This window comes from Dendrobates tinctorius, unplaced genomic scaffold (genome assembly GCF_039654945.1).
Source record: "Dendrobates tinctorius isolate UK_male_01 unplaced genomic scaffold, ASM3965494v1 ptg000133l, whole genome shotgun sequence".
NCBI classification, from domain to species: Eukaryota; Metazoa; Chordata; class Amphibia; order Anura; family Dendrobatidae; genus Dendrobates; species Dendrobates tinctorius.
Window position 1 is genome coordinate 26026760 of NW_027361801.1, and position 21901 is coordinate 26048660.

Here is a 21901-nt window from a genome sequence, read left to right on the forward strand (position 1 = left end):
TTTTCCTATGAATCTACATTACAAATTACATTAGATTGGATTGTACTGGAACATAATGAATTGTAACTGTAGTGATCCATAAGAAATACACATGTTGCTAGTTTTCTTAAAAAGGTTGTCTTCCTAAATTATATATTTTAGGATCTAACCCTTTTGACAACCATAAATGCTAAGAAAAAGAGGCAGCGCTAGAAAAAGTACTTTATTGTCCAGTTTGGTAGTCCATTTGACCAACTGATGGTCCCAGCTCACAGACTCCCAGTTGTAAGAATTTGGTTAAAACGTACCTGTGATTTTATGTGAAATTTCAAAGCAAGCTGTCCTGTGTGTACATTAGGAATAACACCATTTATGGCTATTATATGACTTTTGTCCTGCATTAATAATAATCAATTTCTCCATCTGAAAGCTCTATCTTTAATATTCAGTTCTCTCTGTGCTTGTGGGTAGAGAATAGTTGGTATAATATCTCACATACAAAGTGTAGAAAAACTAAAAATGGTCAGAATGTGCACATAGGGTGTTATCCAGAAACAAGAGAACTATTTTTTTTCTGTGGTTCTCCTGAAAAAAAAAAGACAGTACACCTTTGAAACGTGTTGAGAATACGTGGTGTATTCTCAACACGTTTCAAAGGTGTACTGTCTTTTTTTTACACTATCTACACTTCAAAGGATCTAGGAATTCTTTATACCAACAGCATTTCCTATCCTGTTTCACATATAAAGTACACAGAGATATGAGTGATTCCTGCTTTCTGTATCTCTGTAGCCCATTTTCAAACGCACCAACAACATGGAGGACATTATATGGAAGCACTGAGAAGTGTAGTTGTGAATCTAGCTCTAAGGCTGGCTAAAACACTAGAAAGCTGCAGCACAATCTGTCATTCTGACTTTACCGCTCTGCTTCACCTTTTCTTAACTTTTTTCTACAGTAGATAAGCACACTACCCAAACCCATTTCGCTTACCAAGGGATGGGCCACACTTTAAATATCAATGAAACATACTGATCTTTGTAGACAATACGCTACATCTAGATAAAAAAAAAGTGTGATAGAAACACTCATTAAATAAAATTCCAATTTTTATTTCAACATATAAAATAAAAGTGCCTCATACCATACAAAAGATCAAAATTTAGCGAATACAAAAGTTCAAGGAACATGAAAGATAGACATATATTGTAAGCTGCATATCAAAATTGTGCATGTAATATTTTCTGCAATGTCAGTGGAATTATCTTAGAAAATATAAGACAAAACATATCATTGAAAACACACCATATAATTATTATACAGAGATAAATTATCCCCTTAAATTTAGTTTTATATTTCTCAGTAAAATCTAACTTTTTTCATAGATATTGCAACAAACCGCATGGCCTAATTGGTAGTAAATCATATGAAATAAATTCAAATTAACGTTTCACCACTAACAAAGTAGAATAGTGAAAACCGCATCAATTTGTAAATTGTGTGCTCCGCATATATGGAGATACTTCTCTTATACTCTAGAAAGAGTGCCACCAAAGTTTGACAACCTTCTATTTTATTTATATATTCATTGGAGAAATTCCTTATAGCGTATTCAATCTGCACAAAAAAGACAAAAGGCACACTAAGGCAGTTCCCGATACTGCTATGTGCTTTGCACAATGCAAAGTCCCATTAGAAATGCAGACTGAAGCAAATAGTTACAGCTACAGATACTGCCATTGCATTGCACATAACACTACATTATATCACGGCTCACAACCAGACGTATCAATCATACTATAAATGTCTCATAAATACATATTACCTGTTCCCAGCTCTTGCCACATAAAAGCCAAATGGCCCGCTAAAGATCCTTAAACCCCGACTCGCGTTTCGCTGTCAATGCTTCCTCCAGGGGGTGTGTGATTTATTTTATATGTTGAAATAAAAATTGGAATTTTATTTAATGAGTGTTTCTATCACACTTTTTTTGATCTAGATGTAGCGTATTGTCTACAAAGATTAGTATGTTTCTTTTTTATACAGTAGTCTAGGGATTTGTACTCACTCAGCTGTTCTTGAGGTAGGCACAGGAGATGGTTTTCCATGCAATAGTCCAGGCAAGTTTATTTTACTTCATAGACCGCTCCAGGAGGCAAAACAAAACAGAACCTTTCAGGCACTAAGTGAATACAAAACAGAAAACAAATAGTCCATATGGTATTGCGGGTCCTCCCGCTCAGATCAGTGCCTTTTGCAACACACACTGAAGGTAAACCCGAACTGCAGGTTAGTAGTCCATATAGCTCTGCGGGTACGCCCGCTCAGGTCAGTGTCTTTAGCAACACAAACATTGAAGGTCTCCACACCTCTAGCCACAGACACTGAATGAGAGACTCAGCCTCTATTTTATCTGCCAAACCTTGCCCCTGGGGTTGGGATATGTGAGCGGTCATTCCCAACCATCACTTATGACTGCTCGTAAAACCCAGCCCTGAAATGGCCCAAACAACTCTCTCAGCACTATAGGTGCTGGAGCATATATCCAAGCTCACATCACCACAGCTAACAGCCGTGATGGCACATATCTCCCCTCAAGGACTTGTCTGGCAGTCATCTTACAATAATCTTGAATAGGCTGCTGTAATTTGATCCTTTAGTGAGTGAGCAGTTTGTCTATTTGTCTTGTTTTGTCCAAAATGGTATTTATCTGTTTTTCATAGGAATGATAATATCAGGAGGCAATCGGGAGGAAGGAGAAGCAGATTTCTCAGATAAGAAATATGACATTTCTTCTATTTGCTCATACTTTTGATTTATGCAAAGTTTGCGGAAAGGACTGTAGCGCATCCTAATGGTGCACAGCTCCACCCATAATATTGGTCCTCAAATTGAATGAAAGGCTTCTTGATATTTGCCCATTCACTGCATAAGACTGTATGGACAGGGAACACATTTTATTATTGGAGAAGAATTATCCGTTCCGGCTTGCCCAGGAGACTGTCTAATCATTTAATTCATCACTGATAGGTTTTGCATACACAGAGGATTTGCCTACCGTCTTAGCATATACAGGCTATGCAGATGCACATGTGCTTCCTACTGGGAAACTAATACAAAAATCTCATATCACAAGAGGTCAGAGAGTTATTGCTTTGTTCACAAAAAGAACACACTCTATGCAATAAATCATTCTGATAGAAACATGAATTCCTGAAATAAGTACTCCACATGCAAAGCAGCCTCTAGAATAATTGAATTGCAAAGAGATAAAGAGCATTTGATTGAGATATCTGTGCAGAATGAAGAGTTTTGATCATGTAATTAACTGCAATTTGGCAAAGTCTGCCTTTATTATGATTATCAATGAATCCAGTCTCAGCGACACTGATTGCCCACTATAAATGTCCATGTGTATTAAAAGTTGGGTTGTATTATAAATAACTACAGATGAGAAACTTTTCAAATTGGAATTCTCTGAATTTTTACAAAAACGTCAAATCATGCCAAACTGATTACCTTCAAATCACAAATATGCCAAGTGCCCGGCAAAAACGTGTATGACACTCTGAGAACTATATCTGACCCGTTTCAAGTTCTTAAAGGAGTTGTCCAGCACTATTTATTATTTTTACAAGACGTAATAGGTAGATATTTGCTAACTACCTGCCTGTTCTGCCCAGTGCCGATATCTGCCGGTGATTCAGCAGCATTGGCTGACGCCATGTTAACAGTACAGTTCCTTCTCTTCCGCTCTGCTCTGTTGATGACAAAACCACAACAAACCTAAGTGTGCAGTGAAATAAAAAGCCTGCAACATTGTAATGAAACAAATTTACAAAAATATATCTAGCACCATCCAAACACATGCATTTTAGTTATGGACAAAACTAGTTTCAATTTTTTGTGACTTGCTTGTCATAGTACCTTGAAGGTCACAATGCGATTCCATTTACCCCATTCGACATTACAATGGTGCAATATAAAGCAATTTGGTTGTGCGACCTGTTTTGTTTCCTAAGTTGGAGTGTAGCCTCAGACTTAATTTAGCTTAGAAGAGATCAGAAAAAAAAGTGAAGAACTCTCTCATTAGATCATCAGAGTGAGATCACATAGTTTATTCTGCTGCTAGCAACATAAAATGGGAAGGTTGGAGGCTATAGAAGGCAAATGGTGCAAAATGCTAAATTTTAAATGAAACACCAATGAAAAAAAATGTTTTTTGAGCTCCAAGTGCATGAAATTAAGAAATAAAAAATGGTTCCCAAAGGTGGACAAATAAGATTTGTGTTTTTGTAATGGCAAAGTTAGAGTCCTAACCTGTTCCTTATTGAGATGCTTGTGGCATGACCTGAAGAGAGCAACGACCTCAAGAAATTCCAGAAATATTCAAAATCTGCAATGATTTTGCAAGAAGGAATGGTCCAAAATTTGTAGCCACAGGAAATTTTTTGCTCAAAGCGATTGCTGCTAAGGAATGATCTACAGGATATTAAATTCAAGGGTTTACTTACCTATGTGATAATTTAAAAAAATTGTTGAGTGACGACATACAGTAGCATTTAATCTTAATTATCCAGATGTCTATTTTCAGTAAGTCGGGAGGCATAGACTGTTATCCTAATGTTGACTTTTGAATTTATGTGTTTGTTCTTTGGCTGGTCAAGAAACACAGATTAATGTTGGTATGAACCTTTAACGTTGACGTTTGTTGTAACTTATGTCTGCTATCTTTACAAAGCAGGGATGCAGGGTCATTGAACACTCAGTGTTTGATAATATGTTGATTGACCATTGTGTGGGACCTGTGGCTTGTTGACTTGTAAAACAGATGAGAAAAAATCTATGCAGACTGATTAAGTACTCAATGTGAGTTAATCTCATCACACCTTCCTCTTGACCTCTGGATGATGGCTTGAAGGACAGTTGTGATTTATATAAAGTGGATATGCCTCTGTAACAAGACATTGAGAGATCCAAAGAATCAGAGACTCTTTAAAAAAACCACAGCCAGTAACACGCTACAAGAGAGCAGCCAGGACATCATGTCTACATCACGAAGGCCTCAGATTTGACTTTCTATAGGATGCCAACTTACGGGACCATGACCCCGACTGAAAGAATACAGATCTGCTCCACTGACCATCACTAAACCCATGGATACATTTAGGAAAGTCAAGGTTTGGGCCCACAGGTCACCTGAGCCCCATGGATATGTTTGGGAAAGCCAGGATAGGGATCCACCGCTCAGGTGACTGCAAGGAGATGTTTGGAGAAACCTGGCTGTGACCCTCTGGTCACCTGGCCTCATACCTCAATGGACTTTTAGCTTCCTAATATTGTTATTACTGTCTCTCTGTGCGTGCAGTAGGTGGGCTAAGTTGGCCCAGGAAGTCGCAGCTGCTTTAATCCAGGCAAGTCAGCAGAAGGGTGAGACTCTGTAATTTTGCACCATCTTGAGTATTTTGCTGGGACTGTTCTATGTGCTATTGTATGGTTTGCGGTTCAATAAATTTTTCTGTCTCAACCTGCACTGTCTGAGTAGTATTATGTCCATGGTAAAAGGAGAACAGGCATTCAGTGGGAAGAGCCCTGGTTCATGCGGTCTCGGGCCAGTGGACTAGAGCACCTGCTAACCCCCCATGTCTCCATAGATGTATTATTTAATTTATGCATTTTTGGTTGGTGTTATTTTGCATGATATTTGTTAGTCAGTCTTTGTCTAGAATGATACAAGTTTAACAGTCAGATCACATTTTGTTAGTAATCTGTGCAAAAATGTAAGCATTTCCAAAGGGTTCACTTACTTTCAACCAAAGTCTGTCTAGCATAGTAATTCAACCATATTTTTTTTCAAAATGCTATATACGGTAATCTTTCATTCTGCAATGACTAAGCTTTCTTTACATGAACCTGGAAGACTTGATGGAAATCATAAGTACTTGCACTAGAAATGAGTGAATATCTTCGAGTGGGATGAAATTCAAATCGAATTTGACAAAAATCCGCGTTTGCCAAAATGCAGATTTTTTGTAATTCGCTTCCGCTCAGATTCAGCAAACTGAAGGAAATAAAATGAAAAAATTTTTGTACTTACCTCACCACTCACCTCTCTGGATCCTCACCATCACCCAGCTAGTCCTCGCGCATCTTCTGATCAACGCCGCTTGCACTGAAATTTTGCGTCTGCATGCGCACAGAACTCTCCCAGGCTTCATCAGAGCCGAAAGTCCCAGCCTAGCGTGAGAATCAAGAAAATTCAATGCAAACGACGGTGATCAGAAGATGCTGTGAGGAGAGGACAAGTGACAGCGACTAGCGGAGGGTCTGGAGAGGTAAGCGGAAAGGTGAGTATAAGGATTTTTTTTTACATGTTATGTTTATCATGCTCTGATCCCAGAACATAATAGGGGACATAAACTTCTCTGAAATCAAATTTAATTAGAAAATCCGCATGAACAGGTGAGTTCAAATTTTGCATGATTCACTCATCTCTATCTAGCACCTAACAGTGGTGCTGGTGTCTACTAGAGATGAGCGAATTTGTTTGGATTTTGGCCCCGAATCTGATTATGACATAATCGGGCCATATTCGAACACTATTCGTGCCGAATGTATGTCTTATGATCGGTTCCAAGCATATTCGGAAATTTCAACTCCCGTTGACTCTAATGACGTTCAGCTGTATTCGACAAATATTGCAAAAACAAATTTCGATTCAAATTGTATTCGGAACTGAATCTGAACAAATTCGCTCATCTCTAGTGTCTATGAACATACATAATTTTGTGCAGGTCTGGACTTTCCCATTTTATTTCATCTACTTATTTCTTTTTTTCCTAGATGGAGATCAATGCGTATCCAACCCTTGTTTGCATGGAGGTGAATGTAAGGATGATGTGAGCTCCTACGTATGCTGGTGTCAGCACGGATACCGGGGAAAGAACTGTGAACTTGGTTTGTATCAGCCACCTGTGTTTACACGCAATTGCTGTCATTACCATAATGCAAATTGTGTAATTGAATTGACTTTCTAAGCGCTTTGCACAAAGAGAGGTACAAACACTGGAAAGAAGCTGAACTTGTGTAGATGACTAGAGGTTATGCACTGGTGAAGCCAGCAGGTTCGGCTGACGACCATCTCATGTGGATGGATCTCATTACAATATCCACAAACGTATTCAGTAGTTTATCAGGTCAATTTCATTATGATTTCTTTACAAAAGAATCGATTGCAAGTCATTCTAATGATTTTAATATTCTATTTATAACCACTTTGTCAATAAGGGAATGTGTCCAGATGGCAATGCTCATTACCCGCATGCATTATGGTATTTGACTGCTCATACAATCTCCCATCATTTCATCCATAGTGGATATCTACTTCTGGCCGAACAGCTGCAGTTACACTATATGAGTTTACATAGTCTGGTAATTACTGTTTGATGAGATGCTTGTTACTACCATGTCTGAGTAAGCAGCGATATGAGGGGTGATGGCACTGTTGCTTCTATAGTTCTATTATCCTAAATTGCACAAAGTCTATAACATACTGATAGTTGCTGTATAAAGGTGGCTTTAATATCTTCGGGTCCCAAAGTTATCTGAACAACCATAACTATAGGATGATGATGCCGTGACTTCTGCCGAAAACATAATTTTTCAATATGGAGCTACCATACAGATGAATATATTTAATAATGTGTGTAGTTTCTATGTAACATGTGATGTAAAGGGAACCTGTCATGTCCCCAAAGGCTATTAATCTGCTGGTTAACAGGGTACAACACTATCAGGCTGCTCTACTGAAACTGCGGTTACCGGGAGAAATTAAACTTTATTTTTCCTTGGGGTCGCCAGCTTTCAGTCAGAGATGCATGCCCGAAATGGTGACAGTCACCGCTCAGTACACAGAGTGAGGAGGCTGTAAGCACACCACAGAACTTAGCTTGACAGCTCTCTCCCCAGAGCAAATTGTGCAGAGCAAGTTGTCAATCAAAGTGCCCGAGCATGCTTACATCCGCTGCTAACTGTGTACCTAGCAATGACTGAAGCCACTCCGGGCACACCTCTGTGACTGAAAGCCGATGGCTCCCAGGAGGAATAACATTGATTAAGCAGATATCTGCACGTTAATATCACTTGAGGATATGACAGGTTCTCTTTAAGCGATGAGTTTAGGTGGAACTTTTGCACAATACTTTTATATAGTAAATTTTATATCGAGAGGATGTTTCAGTTTTAAAGGAGTGGATCAGGATGGAAATAAGCATACTTTTGTTTTTCAGATACATTGTCACTAGTTATGAGCGAGTATACTCATTGCTCGGGTTTTCCTGAGCATGCTCGGGTGATCCCCGAGTATTTTGGCGAACTCGGAGATTTCGTGTTTGTCGACGCAGCTGCATGATTTGCAGCTGCTAGACAGGCTGAATACATGTGTGAAATTACTAACAAACAGGCAATCCACAAATGTATTCAGCCTGTCTAGCAGCCGCAAATCATGGAGCTACGGCAACAGAAACTAAATCTCCGAGCACATCCAAATGTGAAAACCCATGCAACGAGTATACTCACTCATCACTAATCAATTCTGTCCATGGGATGTGTTTGGCACTGCAATTCATCATCTTCAAGTACACTATAATATTATCATAAAATGTATCACCTATTGCAGGACTTTATGGCGAGTGACAGACAGAGGGTTTCTCCCTCTCTAGTTTTGTGGTCCCCTGTTTCCTGCATCACTTCTATTCATAACTTGAAAAAAAAACTTTGCAAAATTAGTTAAACAAGTCCTTTAAGCAAAAGCTTCATATAGAGAACAGACAGACAGCAGATAGTTTGGTGATGTAGAATTTTCCATCTCGCTTTGTTACACGTCTTTCTACAAGACTGGTGAAACCGGGTGTATGTGTCCAAATCTGCGCTGCTGATAAAGAAGGATGGCAGACGATATTCTTCAAAGCTTTATTTAAAAACAGGTTACATAGTCAACGCGTTTCAAGGTCATGCAGGACCTCTTCCTCAGGACAAAACCTGGTAAAGTAAAGTAAGGTTTTATCCTGAGGAAGAGGTCCTGCATGACCTCGAAACGCGTTGACTATGTAACCTGTTTTTAAATAAAGCTTTGAAGAATATCGTCTGCCATTCATCTTTATCAGCAGCACAGATTTGGACACATACACCCGGTTTCACCATTATCCTCGGTCTCTGGACCCGTGTCCTGCAGCAGTTGATCCATGCTTTTTACATGTTGCTTAGTTGCAACAAAACAAGGCGAGCGTACCTCTCCCTGGTGCACCCCATGATTTTAACCAGTTAAGACCCTATTTGCAATTTTTTTCTCTCGAGATTTTCTACTTCTTTTCCACAAGATTGTTTGTAAACCTTTTTCCTCTTTCAGTGCTGCCTATCACTTGCACCATTAACAATGGCGCATGCCAACAAATGTGCAAGGAAGATTCAAGTAAAAGAGTTATCTGTTCCTGCGCCAGTGGATACAAGTTGGGAGAAGATGGCAAGTCATGCAAGGAAGCAGGTAATCAGATTTTAATATTTCTCATACCAATTGCACAGGATATATATCGTGGTAGATGAAAATTATTAGAATTGGAGCAATATCTCTAATATGATGTAATAAATGATCCGCCTTCAGATATTGAAAGGAAAAAATTGGGATTCTGTCTAATATAGGGCTCAACCCAACTTTTGCACAAAATAAACTGCTGGAACAGGGTCCACATCTATGGCCAGGTACTCACTGGCGGACACAGACAGTAAAGGCCCCCCGGGGAAAGAACAATATATGGGCCTTTTTCAGCCCAAGAGCTCCTAAAAATGCAATATTGCACTTGCTTTGAAGGTAGAAATGGGCCCACTTGCGTCTTGGGCCTCTGTGCGGCCGTACAGGTGGCACCTATGATTTGTCCGTCCTTGCAGGTACTGTAAGTGCATTCACTATATGCAGAAGATAATGTTGTTTAGGAAATTCAAGAACCTAGGTCCAAGATCTAAAAAACAGAAGGTGTGAGGAAGAATTAAACCTCTATCTACTGTACTTCATTTACTTTGAATTATCTTGGTTTGTTTGTACAGTACAATATCCATGTGGAAAGGTTTCTGCACCTGAAGCTTTACCAAAAGACGTTACCCGGTCAATCCTCGATTTCGATGACTATAATTTCACCTCTGTTATTAATCACAACTCGACAGAAAATCTCCAACCTGATGAAGGTTCAGATAACATTGTGCCAGTAACAGTCAATCCAAACGTGAGAATTGTTGGTGGGACAGACAGCTTGATTGGAGAATTTCCATGGCAGGTATGGTAATATATAATTAAAATGTGATTTTCTCTCTGTCCTTCAATAGGGTTTTACGGAGAGAAGCATATACTTACATGTATGTACAGTATATGGTATAATAGACATTGTTACTTTCCTGTCTCGTGTATGTCACCTGCAATACTATCACACTGAAAACTGAGAAAGGACACCCAGAGGCAGATGTTTTCTGATGCACTTGACTAGGTGGCACAGAACCTAGCGAGTCAAATGCATGCTAATGGATAGTAGCTAATTAAGGCCTAAGTGTTAAATTATCATTAGAAATATCTCTGTAGTGTCACCTCATAGTTGTACATTGTAATAAGATCACCTGTAAATCTTTGTTTTTTCCAAACTGAATAACCCCAAGTTACATAGTTAAGTAGGCTGTAAAAAGACCCCGGTCCATGAAGTTCAACATTTCTTCACCAAGTATACATTTTTTATCTAAATTAACTATAACCCACAATGTTATGTGTATTGAGGAAATCATCCAACCCTTTATTAAAAGCTGCTATAGTGTCTGCCATTACTACCTCTTGTGGTCGGCATTCCACAGCCTGACTGAATCGTCTTTCTTCCACCAGTAATGAGTGTCCCCTGGTCCTCAGTATGGTCGAGGAGTTGGGGCACAACAGGCCCTGAGGGAGTCCTTTGATGAGGTAACCCCTGTAGAAACAGCAGGGTTCCGCTAGTTAGCGAGTTCAATCAGACTCCAGTCCCCAAGCGGGGTTGTGTCGCATTTACCAGGAGTGGCAGTTGGCAGGCCACGTGCACGGCCTGGGCAAAGAGTTTCTCCGTAGGCAAGGAGTAGGCCCCAACTGCCAACTGCAGCGGGGTGATGTCAGCTGTGGGCGATGATGAACAGGCCGCAGCCGTAGGCTGAAGCGGGGCAGCAGCGGGCAGGCCACAGCCGCGGGCTGGAGTGAAGCGGCAGTGGCCGCGAGAGGTGGCGAACAGACCGCAACGGGCTGGAGCACAGCGGCAATGGCTGCAGACGACCGTGGGCAGGTCGGGACCCCGGATTGGAGTGAAGCGGCAGACTCTTGTCGGTAAGTTCGGCGCTTCCTCTCCGCAGGCCACTGTAAATCTCTCCTCTGCTGCTGGTCTTCTTTCTGGTCACCGTCTGTCACTCTTGCCCTCTCAAACTCCCACAGTCTCTTGCTTGGTGTCTGCCGTTCCGCCAACTGACTCCCCTGCGCGCTCCCTGTCCCTTTTATACTCTCCCCTCCCCTTGCTGTCCTGTCACTCCCAGCAGTCCACTCTCCTCCTCCGTTCCCCGGGTACAGTTCCCTTAGGAACCTAGATGGCGGTCCCTTTGGTTCCGTCCTGAACACTCTGCGGGGGCCCTCCTCCATACATAGGCACCGAGGCACAAGCGGTGCTTGATGTCCTCTGTCTCTGGGGTCCTAGGTATAGTCCAACTGGCTTATTGGGGGTTAACGTGGGAGCCCAAGGGGTATGCGGATGGCGGTATCCCCCTGTACTCAAGGTCCTTCCCTCTGCTGCGGCAGCAGCGTTCTCTCACCATGGTCAGGGGCTCTGCCTGAGATAGACTCTCTTGGCAGGTCAGTCTCACGTTACGGTACGTCCCTTTGTCACAGGGAAGCGTCTCAGGGTAAGGCAGGGTCTCACTGCAGGGGAGCGTCTTGTCAAGGTGCGCGGTCTGTCGGTGTGACAAAGTCTCTACCAGGAGGGGAGCGACCAGCCCTCCAAGCAGTGCAGTGACAGGCTTCTCGTACTCAGTCTCATGCTCAGTGCTCACCGCCTGTGTCTGCGGTACCTCAGTGTTCAGTCGCTGCACCTGTCTCCTCTCCCCTCCTGTGTCAGCGTCCTCTCTGCTCCCGTCCCTGCGCGGCTCTGCTGAAAGCTTGCGCAATTCTCCCGCTCCCAGTCCTGTCCTCTTCCTGTTCCTGGTTCTAGTTCAGTTCCCTAAAGCATCCCCCGGCGAACCTAATGCCCTGCTCTATGGTTCCGGGCACGGAGCTAGGAAGGCAACTCCCCCTCGGCTCCTTCGGTGCTTCACCCCCTTACATCCACGCTAATAACTTCTAAAGACGCAAAGCTATGTTCTTTTCATGAGCATCTATGCCTCTTTTAGTGCATCCCATGATTTATTTTGCCTTGGCAGCAGCTGCCTGACACTGGACACTAAAGTGGAGTTTGTTGTACATGTACACCCATACACCCAAGTCTTTTTCAGTGACAGTTTTACCCAGTGTGTTACCATTTTTACTACAAAATTGTACTTTTTATTTCCGAGGCCTAAGTGCATAAGCTTACATTTATCTACATTAAACTTCAATTGCTATTTCTCGCCCAAGCCTCCAGCCTCCTATTCCCTCTCTAATATTAAATTATCCTCCTTTGTGTTGATTACTCTGTAGTTTAGTATCATCTGACATAGATCCAATATCATACTGCTCCTGGCTGTGCCAGCTCTCTGAACTGTCCTCTCACCTTCTCTCGGGGCTCATTCAGACAATCGTGTTAGCAATACTTATGCGCTGTGTGTTCCAAATGGAGAGCAGACAACAAATAGGCCTAAGTAAATGAATGAACTAGTTCACAAGGACATTTGGACAAATAGATCGATAGTGTAAAGACAGGATAAACTATTCTGATCCTTCAGATTCAAGTTCAAAACTCAGTGGGTTAATTGAAAAATGGATACAACATCCATATAGCATCCAGATTTAACTGATCCATTGCAGTGATTACGTAGCAAACTGTATTTGGTCTTTTATTGTTTTTAAATTATGGATAAGATGTCAAAAACTGACATGTGAATGACAGACAGACATGAAAAATGACACAGGGATCACCATATGGATGAAAAATTATTCGTCTTTTTTCAGGATGAAAAATGGACATTTTTTTATACCACTCGTAGGCCAAATTCAATCATTAAGGGTTTTTTTTAACACAAAATTTGTCAAGTTTTCAACAGTGAGGTGGATCCTGTTATAATCTGTTTTTTTTTTTTCTGCGCATCCATTCATTGTATCCATTGAAAAACGAAATGGAGGGCACCATTCACAGATAATAATAAAGTATGAGGGATCTGCCTATAGCAAATAAATAGCAGGATACAACAAATGGCCGGTAAATCTAACTGTAGGCCTATTTAACTTCTTCAGACTAATGACATGGCACATCAGCTTTTCAGGCTCCTATATTTATTTACTGACTAGCTGAAGAGCCCGGCGTTGCCTGGGCATAGTAACCAACTGTGGTTAGTTATAACAAATTATAATGATTATATTGCACATAAAAACCGTGCATCTAATACTATCCTGTGTGATACTGACTGCTGAGCCGTGTATCTAATCCTATCCTGTGTGATACTGACTGCTGAGCCGTGTATCTAATCCTATTCTGTGTGATACTGTCTGCTGAGCCATGTATCTAATCCTATCCTGTGTGATACTGTGTGCTGAGCTGCGTATCTAATCCTATCCTGTGTGATATTGTCTGCTGAGCTGTGTATCTAATCCTATCCTGTGTGATACTGACTGCTGAGCCATGTATGTAATACTATTCTGTGTGATACTGTCTGCTGAGCCATGTATCTAATCCTATCCTGTGTGATACTGACTGCTGAGCCGTGTATCTAATCCTATTCTGTGTGATACTGTGTGCTGAGCCATGTATGTAATACTATTCTGTGTGATACTGTCTGCTGAGCCATGTATCTAATCCTATCCTGTGTGATACTGTCTGCTGAGCCATGTATCTAATCCTATCCTGTGTGATACTGTCTGCTCAGCTGTGTATCTAATCCTATCCTGTGTGATACTGTCTGCTCAGCTGTGTATCTAATCCTATTCTATGTGATACTGTCTGCTGAGTTGTGAATCTAATCCTATCCTGTGTGGTACTGACTGCTGAGCTGTGTATCTAATCCTATCCTGTGTGTTACTGACTGCTGAGCCGTGTATCTAATCCTATCCTGTGTGATACTGTCTTCTCAGCTGTGTATCTAATCCTATTCTATGTGATACTGTCTGCTGAGTTGTGTATCTAATCCTATCTTGTGTGATACTGTCTGCTGAGCTGTGTATCTAATCCTATCCTGTGTGATACTGACTGCTGAACCGTGTATCTATTCCTATCCTGTGTGGTACTGTCTGCTGAACCGTGTATCTAATTCTATTCTGTGTGACACTGACTGCTGATCTAACCCTATCCTGTGTGATACTGACTGCTGAGCTGTGTATCTAATCCTATCCTGTGTGATATCGTCTGCTGAGCTGTGTATCTAATCCTATCCTGTGTGATACTGTCTGCTGAGCCGTGTATCTAATCCTATCCTGTGTGATACTGACTGCTGAGCCATGTATCTAATCCTATCCTGTGTGATACTGCCTGCTAAGCCGTGTATCTAATCCTCTCCTGTGTGATACTGACTGCTGAGCTGTGAATCTATTCCTGTCCTGTGTGATACAGCAATGGCCGGAGCTGAGCCTCCCCCTCCCTCACAGAAGAGGCGTGGGCGGAGGCCAACATGACGGGGGGTTGGAAGGAGAGGGTGTGGGGAGCGTTTTGGGAAATGGGGGCGTTGCACATATAAAAAGGGGTGCAGTGGGCCTTCCTCCCTCTCTGTTCCCGCTCTTACCGGCAGCTTGTCACAAGCCTTCATGTTTGCTGTGGATCGGGCATTGGAATGCCTCCGGGCGGCGTCCTTGTCGCAGCCGCCGGGCTGGTTAGCGGCGCAGCTGGCCTCCATCACGCCGGGGACCACTGAGCAGGCGGCTCAGCCGGGGACGAGGGAGCGACGGACCAGAAGGGTGAGGCCTCTTGAGCGGCTCTCCCCTGAATCGGCTCCCCGGGCCTCGCAACGGCGCAGGAGCTCCTCCCGGGACCCTCCAAGCCGGGCGCCGCGCACTCCCCGTAATAGCGGGCCCCGGCTTGGGAGGAATCCGCAAGCCCGGCGAGGCCCTGCGGCGGTGTTCAGCCCGACGTCTCGCTCTCTTCAGGGGGGGGGGCTGACACGCGCCGGGCGGCGCAGCTCCACACAGGCATCGGGGGGCTGTGCTGACGGTGCTCTAGCTGCACAGCCTGCTTCCTGCTCCGGTTCACGGTCAGGCAGATCCAGGACAGCGGCCCAGCACTTCACCCCTCACCGGGAGGGGGACTTCGGGTGGGTCGGGGGCCTGCGGCGGGGGGGTTCCCGCACCGTAGTCTGCCTCTCACGCCGGGCGGTATGACAGGAGGTCCTGCAGCAGGGATCCAGCGGCCTGCAGAGCGGCAGGGCCTGTGGCTTCCACCCCCACGGACGGCGGCAGTGGGCGCGCTTCGGGGGCTCGTGCTTCATCACCGGGGGCCGTTTCAGCGGGGTCGGATGGTGGGGGATCCAGGGCCCACAACACGGCGACCCAGGCAGCGTGGTCGCCAGGAGATCAGCTAGCGGGATCCACCCTGGGTTTCGGGTCCTGCACCCCGGATCCTCAGGGAGAGAGTCATCAGTGTCAGCGTCAGTCCAGCGGTGCCAGCTTCACTACAAGAACAGGTGGACCTTCATCCGTGGATCCTGGTCGTTCGGCTGGAGGGCCCACAGCCCCCTCGCAGCCCGGTGAGTATGCCTCTGTGTCTACTGTTTTGTCTTCCTCTTCGGCGGGTGTGGGCTCCCCGGCGGATGGTACTGGGGTGGGTGGGGGCATAGTCGACATGTTAGGGGACGTGCGGAATTTGTTGTCGCGCTTAGAACAGGGTTTTCTTGCGTCATCTCTATTGGGGGCTTGAGTGGGGTCACAGGCCGGGGGGGCAGGTGTGGCCGAGCGGGTCGGAGTCGACCGGGCGTGTACGAGATCCGGTGTCGGTGTCTGTGCAGACGGAGAAGGAGCAGGAGTGTCGGGTGCACTTGGATGACAGGGCTCATGGGGAAGTATACGTTTGTCTTGAAGGCCCTCTGGGGGCTCATTTAAAGAAGGAGGTAAAGGAGCGTATTTGGAAGGACGAATACGTGGAAATTTTTTCATTATTACCTCTTGAGAAATTTAATTTGGACAAGGGTAAGAAAGAGGACAGCAAGAAGGAGGAGGAGGAGAAGCGTAGGTGGCGACTCATTCCCCAGACGTTCGTGAATTGGCAGCAGGAGTTTGCCATTTTTGCAAGCGTCATCGGAGAAAAGGCCCCAGACAATTGATCGGCATTGTTTTGTTACCTGGATGCGATCGGGGAAGCTTACAGAGTTTATGGGGGTCAGGCCTGGCTTCGGTATGATGAGCAATTTCGGCAGAGGAAGGCCGTTCGGCCAGCCATTCGTTGGGATCAGAAGGATATTGGGTTGTGGATGCGGGTCATAGCGCAAAACAAGTTTGGGAGCTCCTTTCATGGGGGGGCTGGCAGCACCAGCCAGAGTAGCGGAAACGCCAGTGCCACGAGCGGAAGCGGGCAGGGGCAGTCCGGAAATCACAAGGTGGGGGTTTGCTGGCAGTTCAACGACGGGTAGTGCAAGTTTGGGGCGAACTGCAAATTCAAACATCTCTGCTCCACCTGCAACGGGGCCTCACATGGAGCATCTAAGTGTTTTAAGAAAGGGAAGGGGGGAGCTGGGGGCGGTAATTCCAAAGGGGGTGACTCCGGTGAATCTGGAAAAGATGGTCCATTATCTAAATAGATACACGGACAGAGAGAAAGCGGCATTGTTACATGCAGGCTTTAAGGACGGGTTCATTATTCCTCAGCCCCCTTTCGTTATTCCGCTAGTTCTAAAAAATTTGCGTTCTGCGCTGGTTCATGCTTCAGTTGTTTCGGAAAAAATTGAAAAAGAGGTTTCTTTGGGCTGCATGGCGGGCCCTTTCGAGGCTCCCCCGTTTCCGGATTTGGTGGTTTCTCCTCTGGGTGTGGTTCCGAAGAAGGAGCCAAATAAATTCCGGCTTATTCAGCACTTGTCGTTTCCTCGAGGGAGGTCGGTCAACAATGGGATTGATCCGGAGATTTGTTCAGTGGTTTACTCGTCGTTTGATGAGGCTGCTCGGTGGGTGCGGAGCTGTGGTTGGGGGGCACTCCTGGCTAAGACCGACATTGAAGCTGCGTTTTGCTTATTACCGGTTCATCCAGACAGCATGAGGCTGCTGGGTTGTTTTTGGGACGGCAAGTTTTTCGTGGACAGGTGCTTACCAATGGGTTGCTCATTGTCCTGTGCGTATTTTGAGGCATTTAGTTCTTTCCTGGAGTGGGTCGTTCGGGAGGTTTCCGGTTGGGATTCAGTTATCCATTACTTGGATGATTTTTTTGTGCATCGGTCCTGCAGATTCGTTGCGTTTCGGAGAATTCTCCAGGCTATTGAATGGGTTTCTGAGCGATTTGGCGTGCCGTTGGCGCCCGGTAAAACGGAGGGCCCCAGTACGTGTCTGCGTTTTCTGGGGATTGTAATTGATACGGTTGCTTGGGAGTTCAGGCTACCTGAGGATAAGTTGGTGGATTTGCGGGCGGAAGTGGTTCGGGCGCGTCGTTTGAAGAAGATATCGTTGCGTGACCTCCAGTCAGTGTTGGGGAAGTTGAATTTTGCGTGTCGGGTGATGCCGATGGGGCGAGTCTTTTCACGTAGGCTGGCCAGCGCTACTGCAGGGATTCAGGCCCCCCATCACTTCATCAGATTGTCGTCGGATCTCAGGGCGGATTTGGTGGTTTGGGAGTCTTTTTTAGATGGCTACAATGGCCGCTCTTTGGTGATGTCGGACGTCATTGGCAATGATGTCTTGGAATTGTTCACGGATGCTGCTGGCGGTATAGGCTTCGGTGCTTATTTCAGAGGACAGTGGTGCACGTCTCGTTGGCCTGATGAGTGGATCGCAATCGGTTTGGTGCGTAACGTTACGTTGCTGGAGATTTTTCCGATCCTCGTGGCTGTCCATTTGTGGGGATCTGAGTTTCGGGACCGGCGTGTTCGTTTCAATTGTGACAGCATGGGCGTTGTGGGCGCGATTAACGGGCTTACCATGTCGTCCCCTCCAGTCGTTCGAGTGTTGCAACAGTTGGTTTTGCTATGTTTGTCCTTGAATGTACATGTGACTGCGTCTCATGTTCCCGGAGTCAAGAACGACATAGCTGACTCTCTCTCTCGTTTGCAGTGGGATCGTTTCCGCTCGTTGGTGCCAGAAGCGGAGGACGAGGGTTTAGCTTGTCCGGAGGAACTGTGGAACCTGGCCTACGGGCCGCAGAGTCGCTGATTGAAGCTTCCTTGGCTCCTAAGACTTGGGAGACTTACCGGGCAGTGTGGCAGATGTGGGAGGAAGTTGTTACAGCTGGCCTGGTCGATGGTTTTGGGCAGGATCAGGAAGGGATGTTGTTGGCCTGGTTGGGGCGCGGCTCCGTTGAGGGTTGGTCGTGTGCAAAAGTTTCTCGTATTTTGGCCGGCTTGTCCTTTGGCTTTCGCTTGCGTGGCAGTCGGGATTTGACAAAGTCGTTTCTAGTAAAACAAGCGGCGAAGGGTTTTCGTCGGTGCCGAAGCAAGGGGGATTTGAGGAGGCCGGTATCCTTTAATTTATTGGAGCAATTGGGCCTTACACTGGAGTCTGTGTGTTCTACGCGTTACGAGGTTTTGTTGTTTCCTTTGGCTTTCTCGTTCGCATTTTTTGGGGCTTTACGGGTTGGGGAACTTGTTTCTTCCAATAAAAGATTGGCTGGGGGGTTATTGGCCAGAGATGTTGCATTGACTTTGGGCGGGGTTGAATTTTGGTTGCGACGTTCCAAGACGGATCAGTCGGGAAGAGGTCGCCGGGTGGTGTTGGGCAAGGTGCCTGGTTCTGCATTGTGCCCTGCTCAGTGCTTGAGGAATTTTTGGGACTTGCATCCTAGCTTGACTGGGTCGCTGTTGTGTCATTTTGACGGCGGTAGTTTGTCCAGATATCAGTTTGGTGCCGTTTTTAAGAAGTCTGTTCGGTTGCTGGGCCTGGATGACTCTCGCTTTGCTCCTCATTCTTTCAGGATAGGGGCGGCGACGGAAGCGGCAGTGGGGGGTTTGGATCCGGCTTCTATATGGCACATTGGTGGTTGGAAGTCTAACCGATATCGGAGTTATGTTAGGCCTTAGTCGTTTATTTGTGATGTTAGCACTCATCCTTTTTGTTGCAGGTGTCGACCCTTTGCTGGTTTGGATTTTTGGGCACTCCTTCATTTATTGGGGAGCCTTGAGGGCCGATGTCCGACATGAAGGCAGACAACTGGGCTTCCCCAGGAACACGGTGGTGGTGCGGTGGCTCGGCTTCAGGGGTATGGAATGGCGGAGGGTTTTACAGGAAATTCATGTGTGTGCCCAGTTGGATCGCGCACCGGACATTCTTGTTCTTCACGTGGGGGGCAATGATTTGGTGGTCAGGCCTTTTCGGGAACTTATAAAGGACATCAAGCAGGATTGTTTGCGGTTATGGTTGTTGTATCGGGGGGTCACCATTGTTCCACGCAGGCGGTGGCATTCCATGCGGTCCCTGGTGAAGGTTAACAAGGCCAGGATTGAAGTTAACAGGGCGGTGTCTTCCTTTGTGGTAAGGAACGGGGCGTGGCTGTGCGTCATTTTGATCTGGAAAAGGGCGAAGGCGATTTTTGGTTGGCAGATGGGGTCCATTTGAACGGGGTTGGCTTCGATATTTGGACTCTCGGTCTTCAGGAAGGCATTGAGAAGGCCATTGCATGGCGTGTTCGGGGGGTCTCGGGCCCTTGAGGTGTTCAAGGTCCCTCGTTGTGGCGGTTTGGAAGGGGGGGGGAGTCCTTGGAGTCGGTTGGAAATTGGTTTTGGAGATTCACTGTATAGGGTCTCCGTTTATAAGTTGGTGGTGGTGATCTGGTGAAAGGTGGATGGGGAGTTTCCGTAAAGAGTGCGGATCCCCTAGTTGCATAGTGGACAGATGTGTCAGTGGTTGGTGCTCCCGAGCCTGTGGGGTAACGGCTGGGAGTAATATGTTGGGTTCTGTCCACAGCATTTTGGGGTCAATTCACCTAGATCTTGTGGCTTCAAGGACTCCTCCTCCGGGTTCAAGTTACTGTATTTATGTTATTTATAATGCTTTATTATTATTGTTGTTTTGTTGTTTTAATAAAAGGCTGCTGTGGCCTTATAAATTCCAAAAGAAACCTTTGGTCCTTGGTTTTATGATGCGGCGTATGGGGGTTAATATGAGTTGGGGGGTGCGGGTATTTGGGATGGTCCCGTCTCCCCTGCTCAGAGCAACTTGACAATACCAACATCAAGCAATGGCCGGAGCTAAGCCTCCCCCTCCCTCACAGAAGAGGCGTGGGTGGAGGCCAACATGACGGGGGGTTGGAAGGAGAGGGTGGGGGAGCGTTTTGGGAAATGGGGGCGTTGCACATATAAAAAGGGGTGCAGTGGGCCTTCCTCCCTCTCTGTTCCCGCTCTTACCGGCAGCTTGTCCCGCCCTCCCTCCCTTTAGCTGGTGGATAGTAGCGTTGGTGTCTACTTGGGTCATGGCGGTTTGGAAGGGGGGAGTCCTTGGAGACGGTTGGAAATTGGTTTTGGAGATTCACTGTATAGGGTCTCCTCCGTTTATAAGTTGGTGGTGGTGATCTGGTGAAAGGTGGATGGGGAGTTTCCGTAAAGAGTGCGGATCCCCTAGTTGCATAGTGGACAGATGTGTCGGTGGTTGGTGCTCCCGAGCCTGTGGGGTAACGGCTGGGAGTAATAGGTTGGGTTCTGTCCACAGCATTTTGGGGTCAATTCACCTAGATCTTGTGGCTTCAAGGACTCCTCCTCCGGGTTCAAGTTACTGTATTTATGTTATTTATAATGCTTTATTATTATTGTTGTTTTGTTGTTTTAATAAAAGGCTGCTGTGGCCATATAAATTCCAAAAGAAACCTTTGGTCCTTGGTTTTATGATGCGGCGTATGGGGGTTAATACGAGTTGGGGGGGTGCGGGTATTTGGGATGGTCCCGTCTCCCCTGCTCGGAGCAACTTGACAATACCAATGTCAAGCAATGGCCGGAGCTGAGCCTCCCCCTCCCTCACAGAAGAGGCGTGGGCGGAGGCCAACATGACGGGGGGGTTGGAAGGAGAGGGTGGGGAGAGCGTTTTGGGAAATGGGGGCGTTGCACATATAAAAAGGGGTGCAGTGGGCCTTCCTCCCTCTCTGTTCCCGCTCTTACCGGCAGCTTGTCCCACCCTCCCTCCCTTTAGCTGGTGGATAGTAGCGTTGGTGTCTACTTGGGTCATGGCGGTTTGGAAGGGGGGGAGTCTTTGGAGTCGGTTGGAAATTGGTTTTGGAGATTCACTGTATAGGGTCTCCTCCGTTTATAAGTTGGTGGTGGTGATCTGGTGAAAGGTGGATGGGGAGTTTCCGTAAAGAGTGCGGATCCCCTAGTTGCATAGTGGACAGATGTGTCGGTGGTTGGTGCTCCCGAGCCTGTGGGGTAACGGCTGGGAGTAATATGTTGGGTTCTGTCCACAGCATTTTGGGGTCAATTCACCTAGATCTTGTGGCTTCAAGGACTCCTCCTCTGGTTTCAAGTTACTGTATTTATGTTATTTATAATGCTTTATTATTATTGTTGTTTTGTTGTTTTAATAAAAGGCTGCTGTGGCCTTATAAATTCCAAAAGAAACCTTTGGTCCTTGGTTTTATGATGCGGCGTA

The 21901-nt window shown here is 45.6% G+C and overlaps 1 protein-coding gene across 1 annotated transcript in view; it reads left to right on the forward strand.

Annotated features, from left to right (window-relative positions):
• The window catches only part of F9 (coagulation factor IX), a 187885-nt gene that overhangs the window by 88415 nt on the left and 77569 nt on the right, over positions 1–21901 (forward strand). The window contains exons 4-6 of the mRNA XM_073543575.1: positions 6823–6936; positions 9386–9520; positions 10078–10304. Of these exons, the coding sequence (XP_073399676.1) occupies positions 6823–6936; positions 9386–9520; positions 10078–10304 (476 nt within the window). The remainder of the gene's footprint in view (positions 1–6822; positions 6937–9385; positions 9521–10077; positions 10305–21901) is intronic.